The sequence below is a fragment of the Sceloporus occidentalis genome, unplaced genomic scaffold, assembly GCF_023333645.1.
Source record: "Sceloporus occidentalis isolate IW3139 unplaced genomic scaffold, rSceOcc1.0.p SCAF_255, whole genome shotgun sequence".
NCBI lineage: Eukaryota > Metazoa > Chordata > Lepidosauria > Squamata > Phrynosomatidae > Sceloporus > Sceloporus occidentalis.
This window is the reverse complement of record NW_028317235.1, coordinates 722,482-742,887: the sequence shown is the minus strand read 5'-3', so window position 1 is coordinate 742,887 and position 20,406 is coordinate 722,482. Positions and strand designations below refer to the sequence as shown.

Here is a 20,406-nt window from a genome sequence, read left to right as displayed (position 1 = left end):
CTCCGGGACCCGGCACCGTCTTCCTCCGACCTCCAGGAACTGTTTCGATCTCTGCCTACCAAGACGGACTTTAGCAATCTCGTGGCTGAGGTTAAACAGGCCCTTCACGAAGAAGTTGCGGCCCTGAGGGCAGATATCGCGGGAGTGGAGAGGCGCACCACGCAACTGGAAGCTTCCCATGCTCGCACCGCGCATCAACTCTCTGATCTTCGTCAATCCTCTACACACTTAACCGGCTTGGCCTCGGATCTCCTCCGCTCGATTGAAGACCTCGAAAACAGAGGTAGGCGGAATAATGTGAGGGTGCGGGGCCTTGGTGAAGCTGAGGGCCCGGAAGATCTTAGAGCTTTATTGCAGCAGCTCTTCAACACCATATTGGGCCGACCACTTGATACCCTGATCCGCTTAGATAGAGCACATTGTGCCCTGCGGCCTCGTGGTAACCCCGTCGACCCCCACAGGGATGTAATATGTTGCTTCCAGGATTTCCTCCTAAAGGAGGAGCTAATGTCCAAGGCCAGGGGGTCGCGTACCTTCACTTTCGAGGGCCACACAATTGCACTATTTCAAGACCTATCCCCTATCACACTTCGGAATAGGAGGATTCTGCGACCTCTTACTGCCGTGTTACAGGATAGAGGTATACGGTACCGCTGGGGATTCCCCTTTCAACTCCTTGTAACGCATGGGGGCTATACTCATACTGTGAGGGACTTTGCAGAAGTTCTCAATGCCTTGGGCCTTCCTACGCTTCATGTGGAGGACTGGCAGAATCCTTTCCTTCTCTCTGGGAATGTTCCCATGCCTAGACGCCAGGGAGCTGAGCGCAGAGACGGCGCTGCCGAGAGAAGTCATCTCCCACATACACGTGAGGAATGATTCTACTGCATGCTGTCCCGCGCGTTTGCCACCTCATATCATATGTGTATATATATTTTATGTATTTTTTTATTTTTTCTCTTTTTGGACTGCTCCGTGTGGCCTCGTGGCTGATGGCACCTCACGCGAATGGGGGCTCCTTGCTCTCCATGGTCCCTTACTCACGCCTGGATGTTCCCTCTCGACGAGATTTGCACTTTTGGTGGGTTTGTCGCGTCCTCCTGTCTCGAAGACCTCAGCCCGGAGACCTGCTGATCGTCTACTCGCCGGCGGTATTGTGCCCATGATCCTGCTATCGCCGCCTGGTATATGGGGACTGTTGGTTTACGAGGCTGGTTTCGGGTTGGGTTGCTTATTTTCCACTTTCATGCATTCACCTATGCATCTACACTCACTTTCACACCTCGCACTCTCTTGGTTCTGCTTATTCAAGCACCCCTGCCGTATGCACCTTTCTACACCTTCCATATATCCAGCCTCACACCCAAAAACGAACAAAGAATAATATTGTGTCACGCGCCTCAGGCACTCACAACCTGACACACTACATACCTACAAAACTTTTTTTTTTTTTTGTCCTCACACACTCGGGACAGGTTAGCATCGTTCGCCGTTACGTGATGATACTCCATTGTATGTTCTATTGATTGTTGTGGATTATACGGGTGGGCTGTTTTGTCTGCTCATTTTACACGGTTGGGTGTTTCTATGCCATACCTATGTTCTATGTTGGATGGTAATACAATTTATCTTATGTCTGTGAGTTTTTGCCGCGCAGATACTGTGAATTTCCTCTTATTCTGTTACTACTAACCTCTCTGGTGAGGTTTCCACTTCCCTTAGCAACTCGGGATTACCCTGGGCGTCGGACTTCGGATTCTATCCGGAGTTTACAGGGAACGCTCATCCCGGTTTTTGCTGTAGTGACCATCGTCGGGGGCCTCTGCCCTCTCGGTTCCCTGGAGTTTTAGGTTCCCCTGAATTCTCCTCCCTTCCCCCCCCCCCCTTTTTTTTTCTTCTTCTTCTCTTCTTCCCTCTCCTCCCCCTCTTCGCCTCAGGGCCTTCCAGTATGCCTCATTGTGACTCACCCTTCCGGCCCTCGCCCCTAACGGTCCTGAGCTACAATGTACGTGGCCTTAATATTCCGGAAAAGAGGTCTCGGTTGTTCCGAGAACTCCGTCTAGCTAAGGTATCTGTGGCCCTCTTGCAGGAGACCCACTTCAAGGAGTCTCACGCACCTGCTTTGCGGAACCCCGCTTTTCCTTTGATTTACACCAGCAACTTCCCGGCCTCAAGGTCTAGAGGCACAGCTATATTGTTTTCTCGTCACACTCCTTTCATCTTGTCTGAGATGAGGGGAGACCCCGAAGGTAGATACACTTTTGTTAGGGGTACCATACGGGACCAGACCTTTTACGTTTGCTTCCATATACCTCCCCAATTCGGGACAGTGTGCCTCCCTCTCCCGCATTCTCCGCTCCCTTATGGAGTTTAAACAGGGTATCCTGGTTTTGGGAGGGGATTTCAACATACCGCCCGCTCCCCGTGTGGACACCTCCTCCGGCTCCTCTTGCGCCCTGTCGTCTCAAACTCAACGTTTCAATTCTATCCTGCATAAACATAGATTGGTTGATTGCTGGAGGGCCTCCCATCCGGAAGACAGGGACTACACCTGTTTCTCCCCTCCGCATAGATCTTACTCCAGAATCGATCTCCTCTTAATGGAGTATTATCATTTAGACCTAGTGGTGGACTGCACCATTGGGACGGCGGGATTGTCGGATCACTCCCCGGTCGCTCTGCGCCTTCATGCCCACTTGTTCAAGCCCCATGTCACCTCCTGGCGCCTCAATGAGACGCTCCTATCTGACGAGGACACGGCACAGGCAGTTAATGAACAGTTAGAACACTTTTCGGGAGAACGTGGGGTCTGGGGTAGGCCACTTCGCCTTGTGGGAGGCCCATAAATGTACTGTACGTGGAGTCTTCATTAGTAGAGCTGCCCACCTGAAACGTTTGCGGTCTGGGGAAATTACGTCCCTTTCGACTCAGATCGCCTCTTTGGAGCAACTTCATAAACAATCTTGTGATGAACGTACGTACTTAGAGTTGACGACGCTCAGGCGGAGGTTAAGCACCCTACTCAATTACAAAATTCAGCGCTCTTTCCAACACACTAAATCGCTTTTTTATGAGCGCGGCAACAAGAGCGGGCGCCTACTGGCTAACGCGCTACGAGCTAAACAACGATCGATTTACATAAGCAAAATTAAAACGCACCAAGGCTTCACCTCTTGTTCCCCTTCCGACATCTCCAACTCTTTCTGTCATCATTACCGATCACTCTACGGCCTTCAAAGCGTCTATTTGGGGGAGCACCGGAACTCCCTTATCAGGGACTATCTGGACACACATATCCGTCGCAAACTGTCAGACTCTCAAGCGGAGGCGCTTGAGGGGGAAATCTCCGACGAAGAAGTCTCGGCCGCCATGAAATCCATGGCCGCTGGAAAGGCACCGGGTCCAGACGGGTTACCTCTTCGATACTACCGGGCCTTCTGGAATCACTTGCAGGGACCCTTCCTAGCCTTGCTCAATGCCATCAGGAGTGGTGAACCTCTGCACCCTCACTCACTTATGGCAACTATTTCGGTATTGCCTAAAGAAGGGAAAGACCCCTTGCTGTGCCAAAGTTACAGGCTGATCTCCCTCCTGAATACTGATTTAAAACTTTTTGCAAAGGTTTTGGCGACCAGGCTTCAGCGAGTTTTGGGGTTCTTGGTCCACCCTGGTCAGACAGGCTTCCTCGCTGGTAGGGAAGGTCGGGATGGCACCTATAGAGCGCTCAACACTATCCATGTCGCACAGCACACCGGTCAGAGGATCCTTCTCCTGTCTACAGACGCGTCCCCAGGCCTGGGACTTCATGTTCCTAACTCTTCGGCCCATGGGTTTTGGCCACTCTTGGATGCATTGGGTCACATCTTTGTATTCGCTGCCCTCCGCCCGCGTCCGCGTAAATGGAGCGCTAACAGCACCGTTCCAGATTTTTAACGGTACACGCCAGGGCTGCCCCCTGTCTCCCCTCCTGTTTACCCTCACCCTTGAACCCTTTTTGCAGGCTATCCGGCATAACCCTAACATCCACGGCCTGGCCTGCTCCGGTCGTACCATGAAAGTATCCGCCTATGCGGATGACCTCCTATTCGCAGTATCACAGCCTCTCATTTCATTGCCGCACATCCATGAAGAGCTGCGAGTCTATGGCTCCCTCTCCAATTTCAAAATTAACACGGGTAAATCCGAGACCCTAGATGTTTCTTTGCCACCGGGAGAGGCGTGGACGATCCAGGGCTCATTTCCATACCGATGGTGCCACCTCAGCATTAAATACTTGGGGGTTTGGGTGCCGAGGGACCTCTCCACTGTGTTCACAGCTAACTTCCCCAATCTACTAACGCAAATCAGAAAAGATTTGCAGCGCTGGTCATTCCCCCACATTTCGTGGCACGGCAGAATTAATGTGCTCAAAATGAATGTACTCCCACGGGTTCTGTACCTATTTCAGACTCTACCCATAGCCATACCGAGGGTCTTCTTTGCGGAGCTTCGCTCCTTAATGATTCGATATGTCTGGAGAGGTAGATCCCCCAGGCTACGATATGCCGTACTCACCCGCTCGAAAAACATGGGGGGACTTGCTCTGCCTGACTTTCTCACTTATTATCGTGCCTCCCACCTGCAACGAGTCATGGACTGGAATTATCACCCGCCCTCGAAATTATGGATAGCTCTGGAGCAGTCCACCACGCGTTTTCCTCTATCTACCTGCATGTGGCTTCGCCCTGCACTAATCCGTTTGTTCGTGCCAATTTGGCTGTATGGAGATCCCGTCAGGTTGGGGGGCTCCTCTCCTCTTTCCCCTCCCCGCTGACACCCATAGCAAGCAATTTGGACTTTCCTCCAGGCTTGGAAGAGGGATACCTACACTCTATGGGCTTAAATCCTAAATCCCGTGCATCTGACTTCTGGGACAACGGTGCTCCCCTGGTCACTGAGAAGGTCTTCCCGGACCTCGTACCAGCTTCTAAACTTGGGCACTCCCGCTGTGCTGCCCCCTTTTATGGGTGCATGGGAGGAGATCCTTGGGGAATCACTCTCTGAGCAACAGTGGGAAAAGATCTACATTCTCACACACAAGAGCTCTATTGCTTCCAAATTCCATGAAACGGCCTATAAGATTCTCGCTATGTGGTATAGGACCCCAATGTACATTAATAAGGTATGCCCGGGGAGTGATCCGACTTGCTGGAGATGCGGAGAGGAGCCTGGTACGTTTTTGCACATATGCTTGGAATGTGGGAGGATCCGGCCTTTCTGGCGGGGTGTTGTGCGCGGAATGGAGGAGGTGTCGGGACGAGAGGGGTCCTGCACCCCTGGTTTTTGCCTAATCTCCCATATTGATGCTTCCCTGACCTCTTTGAAACGCTCCGTTACCAGGCATCTTCTTAATGCGGCCTGCTCCCTGATCCCTAAGCACTGGAAATGCACTGAATCACCTTCACTACGACACTGGGTGGCTCAGGTGGAGGAGATAAGGGCAATGGAAGAATTGATCCACCTGTCTAATGACAGGATGGAAGCATATACTTAGGTCTGGGCTACTTGGCTTTCGTTCCAGTCGTCACCTGCACTGGCAGAGCTCCTGAGGTGATACCCCTCCATGTCTCTTTTCCTCCACCTTTCCTTTTTCTCTCCCCCCCCCCCTTTTTTTTTTTTCTCTTCTCCCGGGGCCCGGGAGGGCGGTGGCCTTCCCCTGCGGCGATGCGAATCGGTGATCTTGATACCGAACCCCCCTTGTGTTCCTATAGTGATGTATTATCTGTTTCTCCACTCCCATCTCATGGTTCCCCCCTGATCTGGCGCAAGTGTGATATCATCATCTGTGGTCTATGGCTCGTGAGACATACATATTGCTCTAAGTGTTTGGAAACATTTGTTTTCACTCGACGCCTGCAATTTTATGATCTGTATCTCTATGCATTCCGATATACACCGCGATTGTCATACTGCTCCTTTTCTTCTGTATGCCTCCATCTGTTATCACTGCGATTTTTTTGGTACACTGTCTGACCTCCGTTGCAATAGATTACGGAAATCGCACATTTTTTTTTTTTGTCCACCATTGTATCAATGTTCTTTTTGTCTTACCCTTTATTGTTGTACTCCTTCTTTGTCAATAAAAATGTTATTTACTAAAAAAAACAAACATATTCTCAAGATAAATGATTATGTATTTCTCAAATGTTAGTTTAATGGAAGACAAAAAATACAACATATGACTCTACAAAGTCTTCTGCATAACACAATGCCACTTGTGTGTTAATTTAGAGATTATATTAGCTTTGTTGATTATATACTCTAAATTTTAATAAAGACAGGAGGCAAATAATTGGCATAAACCTCTTTACTCCACTAATACCACTAATAGCAGCAAAGGAACATAAACATAAGAAAGAAAAATATGACCAATGAACATCAAACACAGGCCATATAACCTAAGGACCCCCACTCCTCCTCTTCTTTGATGCAATTCAAACAAATGAAGACCTTCAATTGAAGCCTTGAAACGGAAAAGTCCAGCCGCCAAGATGATATGCAAGCAATCTGTGATCCACGCTTAAACTGAAAAAGAGAAGGAGAGCGATAACAGTAACTGTGACCAAGGAATGGCAAAGTAATAGCGATAACCAAAAGTACACTCAATGCTGAAAAATGGAAGAGCAGAATACAAGAAAAACCCAATAGAACCCAGGGAAGGGGAGGGAGGGAAATTATTCCCCTCCTGTCTTTTATTAAAATTTAGATTATATAATCACCAAGGCTATTATATTTCTCTCATTTTATTGCAAGACAGGAGGCTTCATAACTAGCTTTTTTAACGGTTCACCAAAGAAAAAGCACTAGCGAAACCGGATGAAAAGAAAAAAATGCGGAAGGTAGACACCCAAGATCAGCCCGCAGGATGTCTGACAAAAAGGCACCCTGAAAAACAGTGGCTGCAGCTGCTGCGCCCCTGACTGGCCCAACAACCAACAAATCCATCTGGCGATGGTGGGAGAAGAGACTGGTCGAAATGGAGCGATGTAAGACAGCAGGAGTTGTTGAGAACCTCCAGAACGATGGATATACTGCTGAACACAATGAGCCACACAAAGGAGGGGTTAGGACAGAAAATATGGGAAAATATGGTATTATCTACTGTTCATAAACATATAATTTTGGGGGGATAATCAGTATCTGTGACAACTATTGCAGTTATTAGCCTACCATGCCAAATTTGAAAAAAATACATTTTAAACACATGATGCATGCCTTGCAATATTTGCCCTATACTGGTCAAAATAGATGAAAATCCTGGCTTTATTGGGTGGTTTCCAAATCAGGGCAAGTTAATGAATATATTTTGGATAATTTATTCCCATTGGTTCAATGTGTGTACAATTTGTATGTACTGTACAATTTGTATGACTGGGTCCCCACAAGCCTGTGGGGGCTAAAGAAATAAATGTTAACCTCTTTAATGTTGTATTAGCCTCAGGGGATTGCAGCATAAAATGGGTTAATGATGCGAGGAAACCACCCACATTTTGTTAGTTTTAGAAAATATAAACAAAACACGTCAAATGAAAGGATGTAGAAATGTCATGAAATGTTTAAAATGTCTTTTTTTTTTTTTTTTTTTACATTTTGTTGATATGAATAATGAAATATGTATTTTTTTATTCAATAGAGCTCCTTCATCAACAGACCAGCACTTGGAATTTTGCCCCCTGAAAACTTCACTGCAACATTGGAGGAATCCTTGTTAAATGTAAGTAGATGGACATACCTAAAACAAGTCTCCTTCATTTTAGCAGTCAAAATTTTTCCAGATCTTTTATGTCTAAAATTTAAAAATAGTTTGGTTTACAGATAACCTAAGTTAACAACATAATAATGGCTTTAACTTTGTTTACCATTATTACGTTTTTAAACTTGATTTATGAGTATATTCTTTTTTTTTTTTTTCCCCTTCTTATCATGTATTCAAAACAATTGCAACTTGGTTATTACATTCTTGTTATGTAACTATTATAACTACTCTTGACCTGGAAATCATAACTTTTAATGTAATTACTGCTTTGATCAAAACTAAGTCAAAGCAAAATTAAAATGCCATTCATAGTGAAACTATAAAGTCAGTCATGATTTCTAAAATGGCAGTTATGATGCACCATTTTCACAAGGAATGAAAAGCAGGATGGCCAGATTGGGAATAAAAACCTGCTCTGGAAATAACTAAATGCCAGCCCCATATTTCATGGTGCCATTATTCTGCATATGACACGTGTGTGGGGTCATGACCCAGATTGTTTTGGGTTCAGAATAGGGACAAACCCTGCATTTATAAAGTATATCTGAAGAAAAAAAGATTCATATGAAAATGCAGTTCTTAATATCACTGTGGCCTATGCAATGCAATGGGTTGCGACCATCTGGGAGAGCACCATTATAGTCTGAATAATGCTAAATAATATTTTAAGTATGAAATTAACTATTTTAAGTTTACCTAAACTACTGAGAAACCACAAGAAAAATGTCCGCCACACCGCTCATGAAAGATCGCAGCAGCGGCAGGCTAAAACAACTTAGGACGAGATTGGAATCGCTTCCTAAGCATAAACTGTATTGCTGACATGCCTAGATATCGAGGCATGTAGCAACACAACCCCCCTACCCCGATAGCCTTGTGATTGCTCCGAAGAGCAACCACAAGCGCCATCATGTAAATGACGTTGCCGCCATTCACAAGATGGCATCAACAATAGAAAAATGAACTCGTGAGCTCCTCCTGCAGGTTGAATGCTGGTATTTTTCTGCCATTTAGACATCTGGTCAGTCTGTGCCCACGTCCCATATTTGGGACATCTTTGAAGCCGGCCAATTCAATTTACCCCATCAAATCATAATTATTTTAAAACTAGGCACCCTATCGGCATTTATAATGCCAATATTGTAATTGCATCCTTTCAATGCAGGATTTTTTTTGAAGATTTAGCGTGAATTGTAGCACTTGCTCATAAAAAACTATATAATATACTATATATAATACACACCTCACAAAGGTGGCCTTTTACCTCCCAAATAACCCAACAAACCCATGCATGTGGGGTATCACTGTACTCAGGAGATGTTGCATACATATTGGGGTGTTGTTTGACAGGGACATATACCAGGATCGGTAAATTCATACCTGAAGTACAACGTGTGTTTAAGAAAATACATTTTTTTACTACCATAAAGTTTGGCAAAGGCTGGTACCAGCTTTTGAAATACCTTGGGGTGCCTACTTTTTAAAAATATATGGTTTGATGGGGTAAATTGCATTGGCCGGCTTCAAAGCTACCTGAAACAGCACATGGGGCAGAATGACCAGCTTTGGGGAAAAAAATAGTTTTGAAATAGCAAAACACTACTGGTACTTATTGACCCATAACGTGCAAAAAAAACATAAAAACTTTGGGTATTTCTAAACTCAGGACAAATAGTAGAATCTAGTTAGCAGGTTTTTTTCATTAGTTTTTACAGATAAGTAAAAGATTATTTTTTTTTTAAAGTGAAAGAATTTTAAATGAATTGTCCCAAAATGTACTACGAGTAAGAAACAGGGGTTAAAAAACAGAAATCACTTTCACAGTAGATAAGTGCACATTTTGCAGACTGGTAAAGAAAAATTTGCAACATTTTGTACCAGTCTGCAAAATGCTACAAATTTTTCTTCAGAGGTAAACTAGTGCAAAAATATAATACATTTTATAACAGTCCTTATAACAGTAATAGTATTGGAACAGTCCAAAAAACATTTAAAGTTCCAAATATGCAAATATATTTGATTTTCATGATCTAAAGGAAGATCCTGTCAAACTAACTTAATCACATTTTGTGATTGGGTAACTAAGATAAGACAATGGAGGAGCTGTTGATATAGCCTATCTTGATCTCCCCCATAGAAGACATAAATAAATTGCAGTCTTGGGTTTGGATGTAAAAATAGTTGTATGGATAAGGCAATGATTGAGTTAAAAGAGGCATCATAATTAATTTAGTCACATCCTTGCCTACCATATTCATATTCTCCCACCATCATCATAGTTACATAGTTATATAGGCTGAAAAAATCTATATCTGTTAATTTGTTGCTGTTGATCCAAAAGAAGGCAAAAAACCCCAGTTTGACTCTTTCCAATTTTGCACTAACCAGGGAAAACATTCCTTCTTGACCCCAAAATGGCAGTCAGATTTCTCCTTCGATCATTAAGCTGTTTCCCCATAATTAAAGATTATATCCCTGATGCTGTTTAAACGTCTGTACAAACCCCGATAAAACTACCTGTGCAGGCAGAGAATTCCACATCCTTATTGTCCTTACTGTAAAAAACCCTTTAGACTAAATCTCCTTTCTTCCAGTCTAAACGCATGACCACGTGTCTTATGCATAGTCCTGTTTATGAACAGATTTCCTCACAATGGTTTGTATTGGCCCCGAATATATTTATATAACGCTATCATATCCCCTCTGAGGCGCCGTTTTTCTCAACTAAACAGATTTAAATTTGTTAACCTTTCTTCATAACTATAGTGCTCCATTCCTTTTATTATCTGTTTTGTGCCAGATGTTGTAAGAAACCCACTCGGTTCTTTCTTATAGTACCTAAAGCTACCGTGTCAAAACAATACAGCAGCTTGAACAAAGGGATGCTTGTATAGAAGTTGTCTACATACAAGTGGTAGCCTTTGTTCATAAGGGGGAATATTAGGTCCTAAACAATCTTTGGACTGGCTTCCAGATGTTCTGAGCAACCTGGAGGGTCGAGGTGGCTATCCTTTCCCTCATATACCCGGAAGGCCTGAGTATACCCAGTTTTGCTCTCCCAGAGTTTATACACCAAGTGGAATACCAAATTACTAATCCACTCCCTTGTGATATCCCGCCTGGATTATTGCAACTGCCTACTAACCGGTCTCCCCCTCTCCCGCCTTTCACCGCTTCAATCCATCCTCAACACTGCAGCTAGATTAATCTTTCTCTGCCGCGGCTCCTCATCCGCTGCTCCACTATGCCAATCACTTCATTGGCTCCCCATCCCCTTCAGAATAAAATTTTAACTTGACCCATAGAGCCCTCAACAACTCGGCACACCCTTACATCTCTATCCTCCTATCCAAATACACCCCTACCCGCCCTCTTCGCTCCTCTCACGACCTGCGGCTTTCTTCTACTGTTATTACCTCTTCCCACTCCCGTATCCAGGATTTCACCCACGCCGCTCCCCTCCTGTAGAATTCCCTTTCCCGTTCTGTCAGACTTTCTGCCTCGTATGCGACTTTCAAAACCTCTCTGAAAACCCACTTGTTCAGGGAAGCGTACAACATTCCCTTACAGTGCTCCCAACCATCATCCTAACCAAAGCCGTCAGAACAAACAGCTTCAACACATCATCATCCAATCAGTCCTCTCCTATTGTATCACTCCCCTCAACCACCGACTAGATTGTAAGCTCGCAAGAGCAGGGCCCTCTTCTCCTTTGCACCAGTTTGTTTTTGTATGTGTTATTTTATGTGCTTTATACATTACTCTAATGTAACAGCGCTGCGGAATCGACCAGAGCTTTATAAATAAATGTAATGTAATGTAATACACCTTCACTCCATACCTGGAACGTTTGAAAGGAATATATATCTCCAAATGTTGTATCGCGATCATACTTTTACATGTAATGGAGAGTTCACACTGTTCGCTTTGATTCCTCCGACTTCGGTCAACATATTTGTCACGGAAGCCTCCGTGCCATGGGCTCCTGGAGGGGACTGAGTGCTACAGACCATGGGCCCTGGTAAAGAGTGCCATGTTATCCTTTTGTGTGTTATTAATAAAAATATATTTTATTATTGCTTTATTTCCTAACCGTTTACACAGCACACTAAGGTCTGGGAGATAATCTAATCAAGACAATGTGTATTCCTTATTTTAGTGGCATCTGTATCCTTTTGTATTGTTAATCCCTTTACTGCCCCTGTTGTCTCTGGGATACAGATTAAGGGGGCGGTTTGTATCCCGGTATCTTCTTTTATGTTAATGTGTGTTTTGCTGCATATATCCAGCCCTGTGTGTGAGAAATAAATCAGTCTTTGTTTTGGTTTATACCCTACACTGAGTCTCGGCTAGTGAATGGGAAACCGGGGAGAGAGTGTGTGTCCCAGGGTAAGGGAGCACAAGTCAGCGGAGGTAGTCGGTCGGACTATCCAGCTCCGTGACAGAAGGCATTTGACAGAGTTGGGTGGGGATATTTTAGAGCAATGCTGAGGTCCTTCGGACTGACTGGCTGGTTCTATTTACTTCTCTTTACTCATCTCCTAACGCATGAGTCGTTGGTTCGGGGCTCTGTTCTGACTGGTTTGACCTACATAATGGTAACCAACAAGGATGTCCTCTATCACATAAACTTTATATTCTTTCCTTAGAGCCGTTTGCTAGGAATGTTAGAAATAACCAAGATATAACAGGCATTAAGATAGGAGAAGAGGATTTTAAGATGTCTTTATATGCGGACGATGTGGTCGTCACCCTGTCCAACCTCATGGTCTGTATGACATACTTTTCGCAGGATGTTGAAAAATACAGTACTGTGGCGAATTATAAATTAAACCTTAATAAGACCATAGCTCAATTTAAAAATATCAGTCGCCACACAGTAGACAGGCTTCACAACCGCTTCCAATTAGCAGAAAACGCGACAGAATTCTAATATCTCTAAATCATTATCCCTGATAAAATAAAAAACATTGTAAAAAAAAAACAAAAAAAAAACAACTTTATCTTCTGAGGTACTCGAATGTACTGCTCAGGGATTGGCGGAAAGCAGATATCTCTTGGTGGGGACGAGTGAATGCTTTAAGATCCTATCTGATGCCTAAATGGAATTACTTGTTTCATATGCTGCCACTAAATATTCCACAGAGCTAGTTTTTCCAACTTTGTAGGAAGATCCCAATATTAATGGGGTTCACTACGTGCTTTTCAGAGTTTGAGGTCACCTTATATGTTGACGATCACCGAGCCTTCAACATCTCTGCCAAAATTGCATGTTTTGTTGGACTGGGGCTTTTCGGCCACTCCTAAAATAAATTAGTTCTCCTCTTGTTGTACCTAAAGACTAGTCTTGCCTGGTTATTTGGGTACTGGATAGCGATATGCCTTTACTTTGCTTGGGGATATTGCCTACGGATTGTGGGGAATTATTGTCCTGAAGGGAGAAGTCGCTCTTGGCGGAGAGGGACAACCTGAGGTCCCTGGTCGGTCCGTCACAATATTCTACAATCCACTAGGGCTGCAACAGCTAATGGATAAAATCGATAATGAAAATCGTTGACAACGATTTTCATTATCGATTAGTTGAATCCATTTTTATCGATTATAAATGAGGGGTTTTTTCAGAGCAAATGCTCTGGAAAAACTCCTCTCCATATATAATCCGACCTCAAACAGAGATCGGATTATAACACTAGAATCCAGATCCCCCGCAGCGATGCAGGAGACCTGGATTCCCCTCACTGTCAGCTGGTGGGTGTCCGTGCGATGCGCACAGACAAATTCAGTCTCTCCCCTCCACTTCCGCTGATCCACTTCCACATCTTACGATGCAGCGCCAGCATCACATGATGTAGAAGCCCCAGCGAAAGTGAAGGGGAGTAACGGAGGCTGTCTGTGCGCATCATGCAGACCCGCACCGGCTGACAGAGAATCGAGGTCTACTGCAGAGGATCATCCTCTGTCAGCTGGTGGGGGTCTGCGCGATGCGCACAGACAGCCTCCGTTACTCCCCTTCACTTCCGCTGCACTTCAGTGCCGAAGTACAATAGATCTGCATAGCTCCTACGAGCTCCAGTGAAAGTGCCTGTCAGCAGCGGAGGTTCACAAAACACCAGGGAGTCGGGAGAGAGGCAGAGTGGTGTATGGGAGCCACTCTCCCATACACCACTCTGCCTCCTCCCCCTCCCATACACCACTCTGCCTCCTCCCCCTCACCACTCTGCCTCTCTCCCCCCTCCCATACATCACTCTGCCTCTCTCTCCCCCCTCCCATACATCACTCTGCCTCTCTCTCCCCCCTCCCATACATCACTCTGCCTCTCTCTCCCCCCTCTCATACATCACTCTGCCTCTCTCTCCCCCCTTCCATACATCACTCTGCCTCTCTCTCCCCCCTCCCATACATCACTCTGCCTCTCTCTCCCCCCTCCCATACATCACTCTGCCTCTCTCTCCCCCCTCCCATACATCACTCTGCCTCTCTTTCCCCCTCCCATACATCACTCTGCCTCCTACCCCCTCCCCTCCGGTTGGAGGAGATTTTAAACTAGGAATTGGGGGGGGAATAAATACCGGGCTAGACAGTATAGAAAGGGAAGGTGATTTACTTAGTAACCAGGTGGGTGGAGCTGGGGGCTTGGTCTATACAGATAATAGGGAGAAGCATATATTTTGCCCCCCAAAGCAGCATCAGTGTTAAATGACAAGCTTAAGGTCATGTCTACAAATGCTGGCAGTTTAGGGAATAAGATCCATGAACTTGTAACAGTTGTGGCAACTGAGAATGTTAATATAGTGGCTGTTACTGAGACATGGTATAATGAGAAAAATGACTGGGACATATCAATACCGGGGTACTCTTTATATAGAAAAGACAGAAAGGGCAAGAAAGGGGGAGGGGTGGCCCTATATGTGAAAAATAACATAAAATCTAATTTAATACAAGTTGGTGAGGAGAACTTAGAGTCGGTTTGGGTTACAGTACAATTTGGCAAAAGTAAAGTAACTCGCATAGGTGTGATTTATAGACCCCCAGGACAAGTAGAAGAACTAGATACTCTACTAGTAGAGGAAATAGCTAAAATGACAGTGAAGGGGGATATTATAATCATGGGTGACTTTAATCTCCCTGATGTGAACTGGAAAACGAAAGTAGCTGGTTGTACCCGGAGTGCGGATATTCTAAACTTACTGGGATTATCTTTAAAACAGGTAGTTGAGGAACCAAATCGTAACGAGGCCATATTGGATTTAGTGTTCACAAATGGAGATTTAACAGATATTTCTGTAGGTGAAAGTTTGGGATCTAGTGATCATCAGTCTGTGTGGTTTAATATACAAACAGTGACACACCACACAAAAACAAAAGTTTTTGATTTTAGAAAAGCTGACTTTTCTAAAATGAGAATATGTATAGAGGAGTCATTATCAGACTGGGACAATTTAAATGGCGTTCAGGAGAAATGGGATTTTGTAAAAGCTGTATTATTGAAGATAACAGAAAATTGTATTAGGCTGGTCAGTAAGAGTAAAAAATTAAAGAAACCGCTGTGGAACTCTGCAAAAGTGGCCAAAATCGTAAAAGACAAGAAGTTAGCCTTTAGTAGATACAAAAATACCCAAAGTGAGGAAGATAGACAGATCTATAAAATTAGGCAGAAAAAGGCAAAGAAACTTATAAGAGCTGCCAAATCACATGCAGAAGAGCGAATTGCCCTCTCAGTAAAAAATGGAGATAAAACATTTTACACCCCAAGTTATTAAAAGAGCTTGGGGGTGTACTAGCAAAACCGTTAACTGATATATTTAACGAATCATTGGTAACAGGAGTTGTCCCTGGGGATTGGAAAGTAACGAATGTTGTGCCCATTCACAAAAAAGGCAGCAGGGAGGAGACGGGCAACTACAGGCCAGTTAGTCTTACATCTGTAGTGGGGAAATTAATGGAAACAATGTTAAAGGAAAGGATGGTTGAACATCTGAAGTCACATGGGTTTCAAGATCAAAAACAACATGGGTTTTCCTCGGGAAGATCATGCCAAACAAATCTTTTTGATTTTTTTGATTGGGTGACTAAAGTAATTGATCAAGGTGGTGCAGTAGACATTGCGTATCTGGATTTCAGTAAGGCCTTTGACACTGTCCCACATAGAAGACTTATAAATAAACTGCAATCTCTGGGTTTAGATCCCAATGTTGTTGAATGGATTAAGGAGTGGCTGAGTGACAGACAACAGAGGGTTGTAGTCAATGGAGTATATTCAGAGCAAGGTCTTGTTACCATTGGGATACCTCAGGGATCTGTACTTGGACCCATTCTCTTTAATATTTTTATTAGTGATATTGCAGATGGTCTTGATGGAAAGGTATGTTTATTTGCTGACGACACAAAAATTTGCAACAGGGTTGATGTTCCTGGAGGAAGAAGCCAAATGGGAAACGATCTAGGTAAGCTGGAAAAATGGTCAGAGTTGTGGCAATTGGCATTTAATGTGGATAAATGCAAAGTAATGCACCTGGGGCATAAAAACCCAAGGGCAGAGTATAGGATATTTGATACTGTCCTTACCTCAACGTGTGAGGAAAGGGATTTAGGGGTAATTATTTCTGAGGATTTAAAGGTAGGCAGACAATGCAGTAGAGCAGCAGGTAATGCTAGCAGAATGCTTGGTTGTATAGCGAGAGGTATTAGCAGTAGAAAGAGGGAAGTGCTCATGCTATTGTACAGATCACTGGTGAGACCTCACTTGGAGTATTGTGTACAGTACTGGAGACCGTATCGCCAGAAGGATATAGAAATGTTGGAGAAGTGCAGAGAAGGGCTACTAAAATGATTTATGGATTACAAGATAAACCTTACCAGGACAGGTTAAAGGATCTTAACCTATATAGCCTGGAAAAAAGACGTGACAGGGGGGATATGATAGAAACATTTAAATACTTAAAGGGAATCAACAAGGTAAAGGAAGATAGTTTATTTAAAAGGAGAAATACCGTATTGGCTCGAATATAGGCCGCACTTTCCCCCCCCCCACTTTAAGTCTTTAAAGTGGGGGTGCGGCCTATATTCGGGGTCTAGCGCAGTTCCGGGCAGGCAGCAGGGTTAGGATACAGATCCCCCGCAGCGGTGCAGGGGACCCATATCCTACTCTCTGATAAGCTCAGACAGCCTCCCCTGCCAGCACTTCCCACGGGGGGAGTGCTGGCATGGGAGATTGTCTAAGCGCATCGTGCAGACGTTCACCGGCAGCGGTGAACGTCCGCACGATGCGTTTTACCTCTGCCCCCAAGACTTACCAGAGCAGACTCCCGGGTGTCTTGCGGGGCCGGCGGGGGACACCTACGCAATACGCGTATACAACTTCCGGTGCCGGCACATCCGCTGAGTCCTGGCACCGGAAGTTGTATATGCGTATTGCGTAGATGTCCCCCGCTGGCCCAGCAAGACACCCGGGAGTCTGCTCTGGTAAGTTGGGGGAGCAGAGTGGCAGCATATCTCGGGGGGGAGGAGGAGGAGGATAGTGGCAGCATATCTCGGGGGGAGGACAAGGAGGACAGTGGCAGCATATCTCGGGGGGGAGTACAGTGGCAGCATATCTCGGGGGGGCAGTGGCAGCATATCTCAGGGGGGACAGAGTGGCAGCATATCTTGTGGGGGGGAGACAGAGTGGCAGCATGTTTATTAAAAAAAAAAAAAAAAAATTCTTTAAAAAAGCACCAAACTTTTAGGGTGCGGCCTATACACGGGGGCGGCCTATATCCAAGCCAATACGGTACTACCACAACAAGAGGACACAACCATAAACTAGAGGGGAAAAGGTTTAATGGTAACATCAGAAAATATTACTTTACGGAAAGGGTAGTGGACGCATGGAATAGCCTTCCAGCAGAAGTGGTAGATGTTAATACAGTAAAGTCATTTAAGCAAGCTAGATATAGGATAAGGGCAAGTACTAAAGGAAAGTACTCAGAGGTTGGGCAGACTGGATGGGCCTACTGGTTCTTATCTGCCATCACTTTCTATGTTTCTATACATCACTCTGCCTCTCTCCCCCCTCCCATACATCACTCTGCCTCTCTCTCCCCCCTCTCATACATCACTCTGCCTCCTGCCAGCAACAGAAGTTCACAAGACACCAGGGAGTCGGGTAGAGAGGCAGAGTGGTGAATGGGAGGGGGGAGAGAGGCATATCAGGGGGCACAGTGGCATATCGGGGGTATAAGGCATATTGATATTAGGCATATAAGGGGGGCATAAGACATATCTGGGGGTAAAAGGTATATCAGGGGGCTCAGTTGCATATCACTGGCATATAAGGAGTATAAGGCATATCGGGGACACAGTGGCATATCAGGGGGCACAGTGGAATCTCTGCATATAGGAGGTATAAGGCATATCTGGGGCAGAGTGGCAAGCTGGGGGTCAGATGTGCATAACTGGGGGCATAGTTTTTATTAAATATGGAAAATAGATAACATATGAATTAATATTTACTAATAACTTTGTATTAAAACCTAGTTTGGGAAACACTGTGTTTGGGTTCTTGTAGCTTTTATTATTATTATTATTATTATTATTATTATTATTATGTCCGTAAAATAAGAAGGTGAATAGAGAAATGCCATTGTGATAAAGAGATGAAAGTGTAAATTGTAAGTTTTTTTTATTACATTATTTTAAATTAAAAAAAAAATAGCATTTTTTTTAATCCGATTAATCGGCCAACTAATCGATTATTAAAATAATCGTTAGTTGCAGCCCTACAATCCACCCTCTGTGACTCCATTATTACATGAAAACGCTATACACGTCATTGTACTTTTGTTACAATGTTTGAGCTCTGTGTACGATGCCCTACAATGTTGCATTTGCTGCAAATAAACAGATTTAAACAAAAAAAAAATTACGCTGAGGACCGGAGAGGCCATCCGAAAATATGTCAAGGAGGGCAACTTCAGTAGTAAAAGGGACGCAAATTGGCAGTAGCTGTTTAATGAGATTGAAGACGTCTTTCCAGTAAGCGTGCAGGGCGGGACAATCCCACCAGATATGCCAAGTTAGACTTGACATAGTACCATCGGAACAAGATTTTCCTGTCAGTTTCAAAATGTGTCACATTCTTAGAAACTCCCCGAATCGTATTCAAGACTTGGAACCAAGTAGCTTGACATCCTCCTTGAGATCCATCAGGGCCAAATAACATAACGAGATTGTTTTTGTACGTGTGGCGCCCACTGGTGTAGCTTGACGATAGGGGAGTGAAGAACAGCTGTCGACCTTGTTGAAAGGAATCTTTTTAAAGCTGCTTGAATCCGGAGATATTTAAAGAAGTCCTGCCATGGGAGGGAAAATTAATCACACAAAGCTTGAAAGGTTCTCGAATTGGGAGTGGCCGAAAAGCCCCAGTCCAACAAAACATGCAAATTTGACAGAGATGTTGAAGGCTCGGTGATCGTCAACATATAAGGTGACCTCAAACTCTGAAAAGCATGTAGTGAACCCCATTAATATTGGGATCTTCCTACAAAGCTGGAAAAACTAGCTCTGTGGAATATTTAGTGGGAGCATATGAAACAAGTAATTCCATTTAGGCATCAGATAGGATCTCAAAGCATTCACTCGTCCCCACCAAGAGATATCTTAAAATCCTCTTCTCCTATCTTAATGCCTGTTATATCTTGGTTATTTCTCACATTCCTAGCAAACGGCTCTAAGGAAAGAATATAAAGTATATGTGATAGAGGACATCCTTGTTGGTTACCATTATGTAGGTCAAACCAGTCCGAACAGAGCCTCGAACCAACGACTCATGCGCTAGGAGATGAGTAAAGAGAAGTAATGGCTTTATAGAACCAGCCAGTCAGTCCAAAGGACCTCAGCGTTGCTCTAAGATATCCCCACCCAACTCTGTCAAATGCCTTCTATCACGGAGCTGGATAGTCCGACCGACTACCTCCGCTGACTTGTGCTCCCTTAGCCTGGGACACACACACTCTCTCCCCAGTTTCCCATTCACTAGCCGAGACTCAGTGTAGGGTATAAACCAAAACAAAGACTGATTTATTTCTCACACACAGGGCTGGATATATGCAGCAAAACACACATTAACATAAAACACGATATTGGGATACAAACCACCCCCTTAATCTGCCTCCCAGAGACAACAGGGGCAGTAAAGGGATTAACGGTACAATATGGTTCCAGGGATGAATGTCTGTAGTGGTTGAACTGGGGGGTGGGGGGGATGAGACTGATATTAAACTAAAACAATGGTGGTTACTCCCTGGTTGCATATCCTGACTGCCATAGATTATGCCCTCTAGTGTTATAATCCGATCTGTTTGAGGTCGGATTATATAAAGAGAGGAGTTTTTCAGAGCATTTGCTCTGAAAAAAAACTTTTTATAATCGATAAAAATCGATTCGACTAATCGATAATGAAAATATTTAACGAATCGATTATCGATTTTATCGATTAGTTGTTTCAGCCCTAGATGAATCAAGATATGCAGAATTGATTTCAATCATTCTGCCAATATCACAGAGAACATTTTAATATCAACATTTATTAAAGATATAGCGTGATAGATCTTCTGGGTTCCTATCCTTCTTT

The 20,406-nt window shown here is 44.3% G+C and overlaps 1 protein-coding gene across 2 annotated transcripts in view; it reads left to right on the top strand.

The window, feature by feature from the left end:
- The window catches only part of LOC149275960 (4-aminobutyrate aminotransferase, mitochondrial-like), a 280,567-nt gene that overhangs the window by 124,892 nt on the left and 135,269 nt on the right, over positions 1 to 20,406 (top strand). For both annotated transcript variants that reach the window (XM_089504079.1, XM_089504080.1), the window contains one exon: positions 7,673 to 7,753. In XM_089504079.1, coding sequence (XP_089360205.1) covers positions 7,673 to 7,753 — 81 coding nt within the window. The remainder of the gene's footprint in view (positions 1 to 7,672; positions 7,754 to 20,406) is intronic.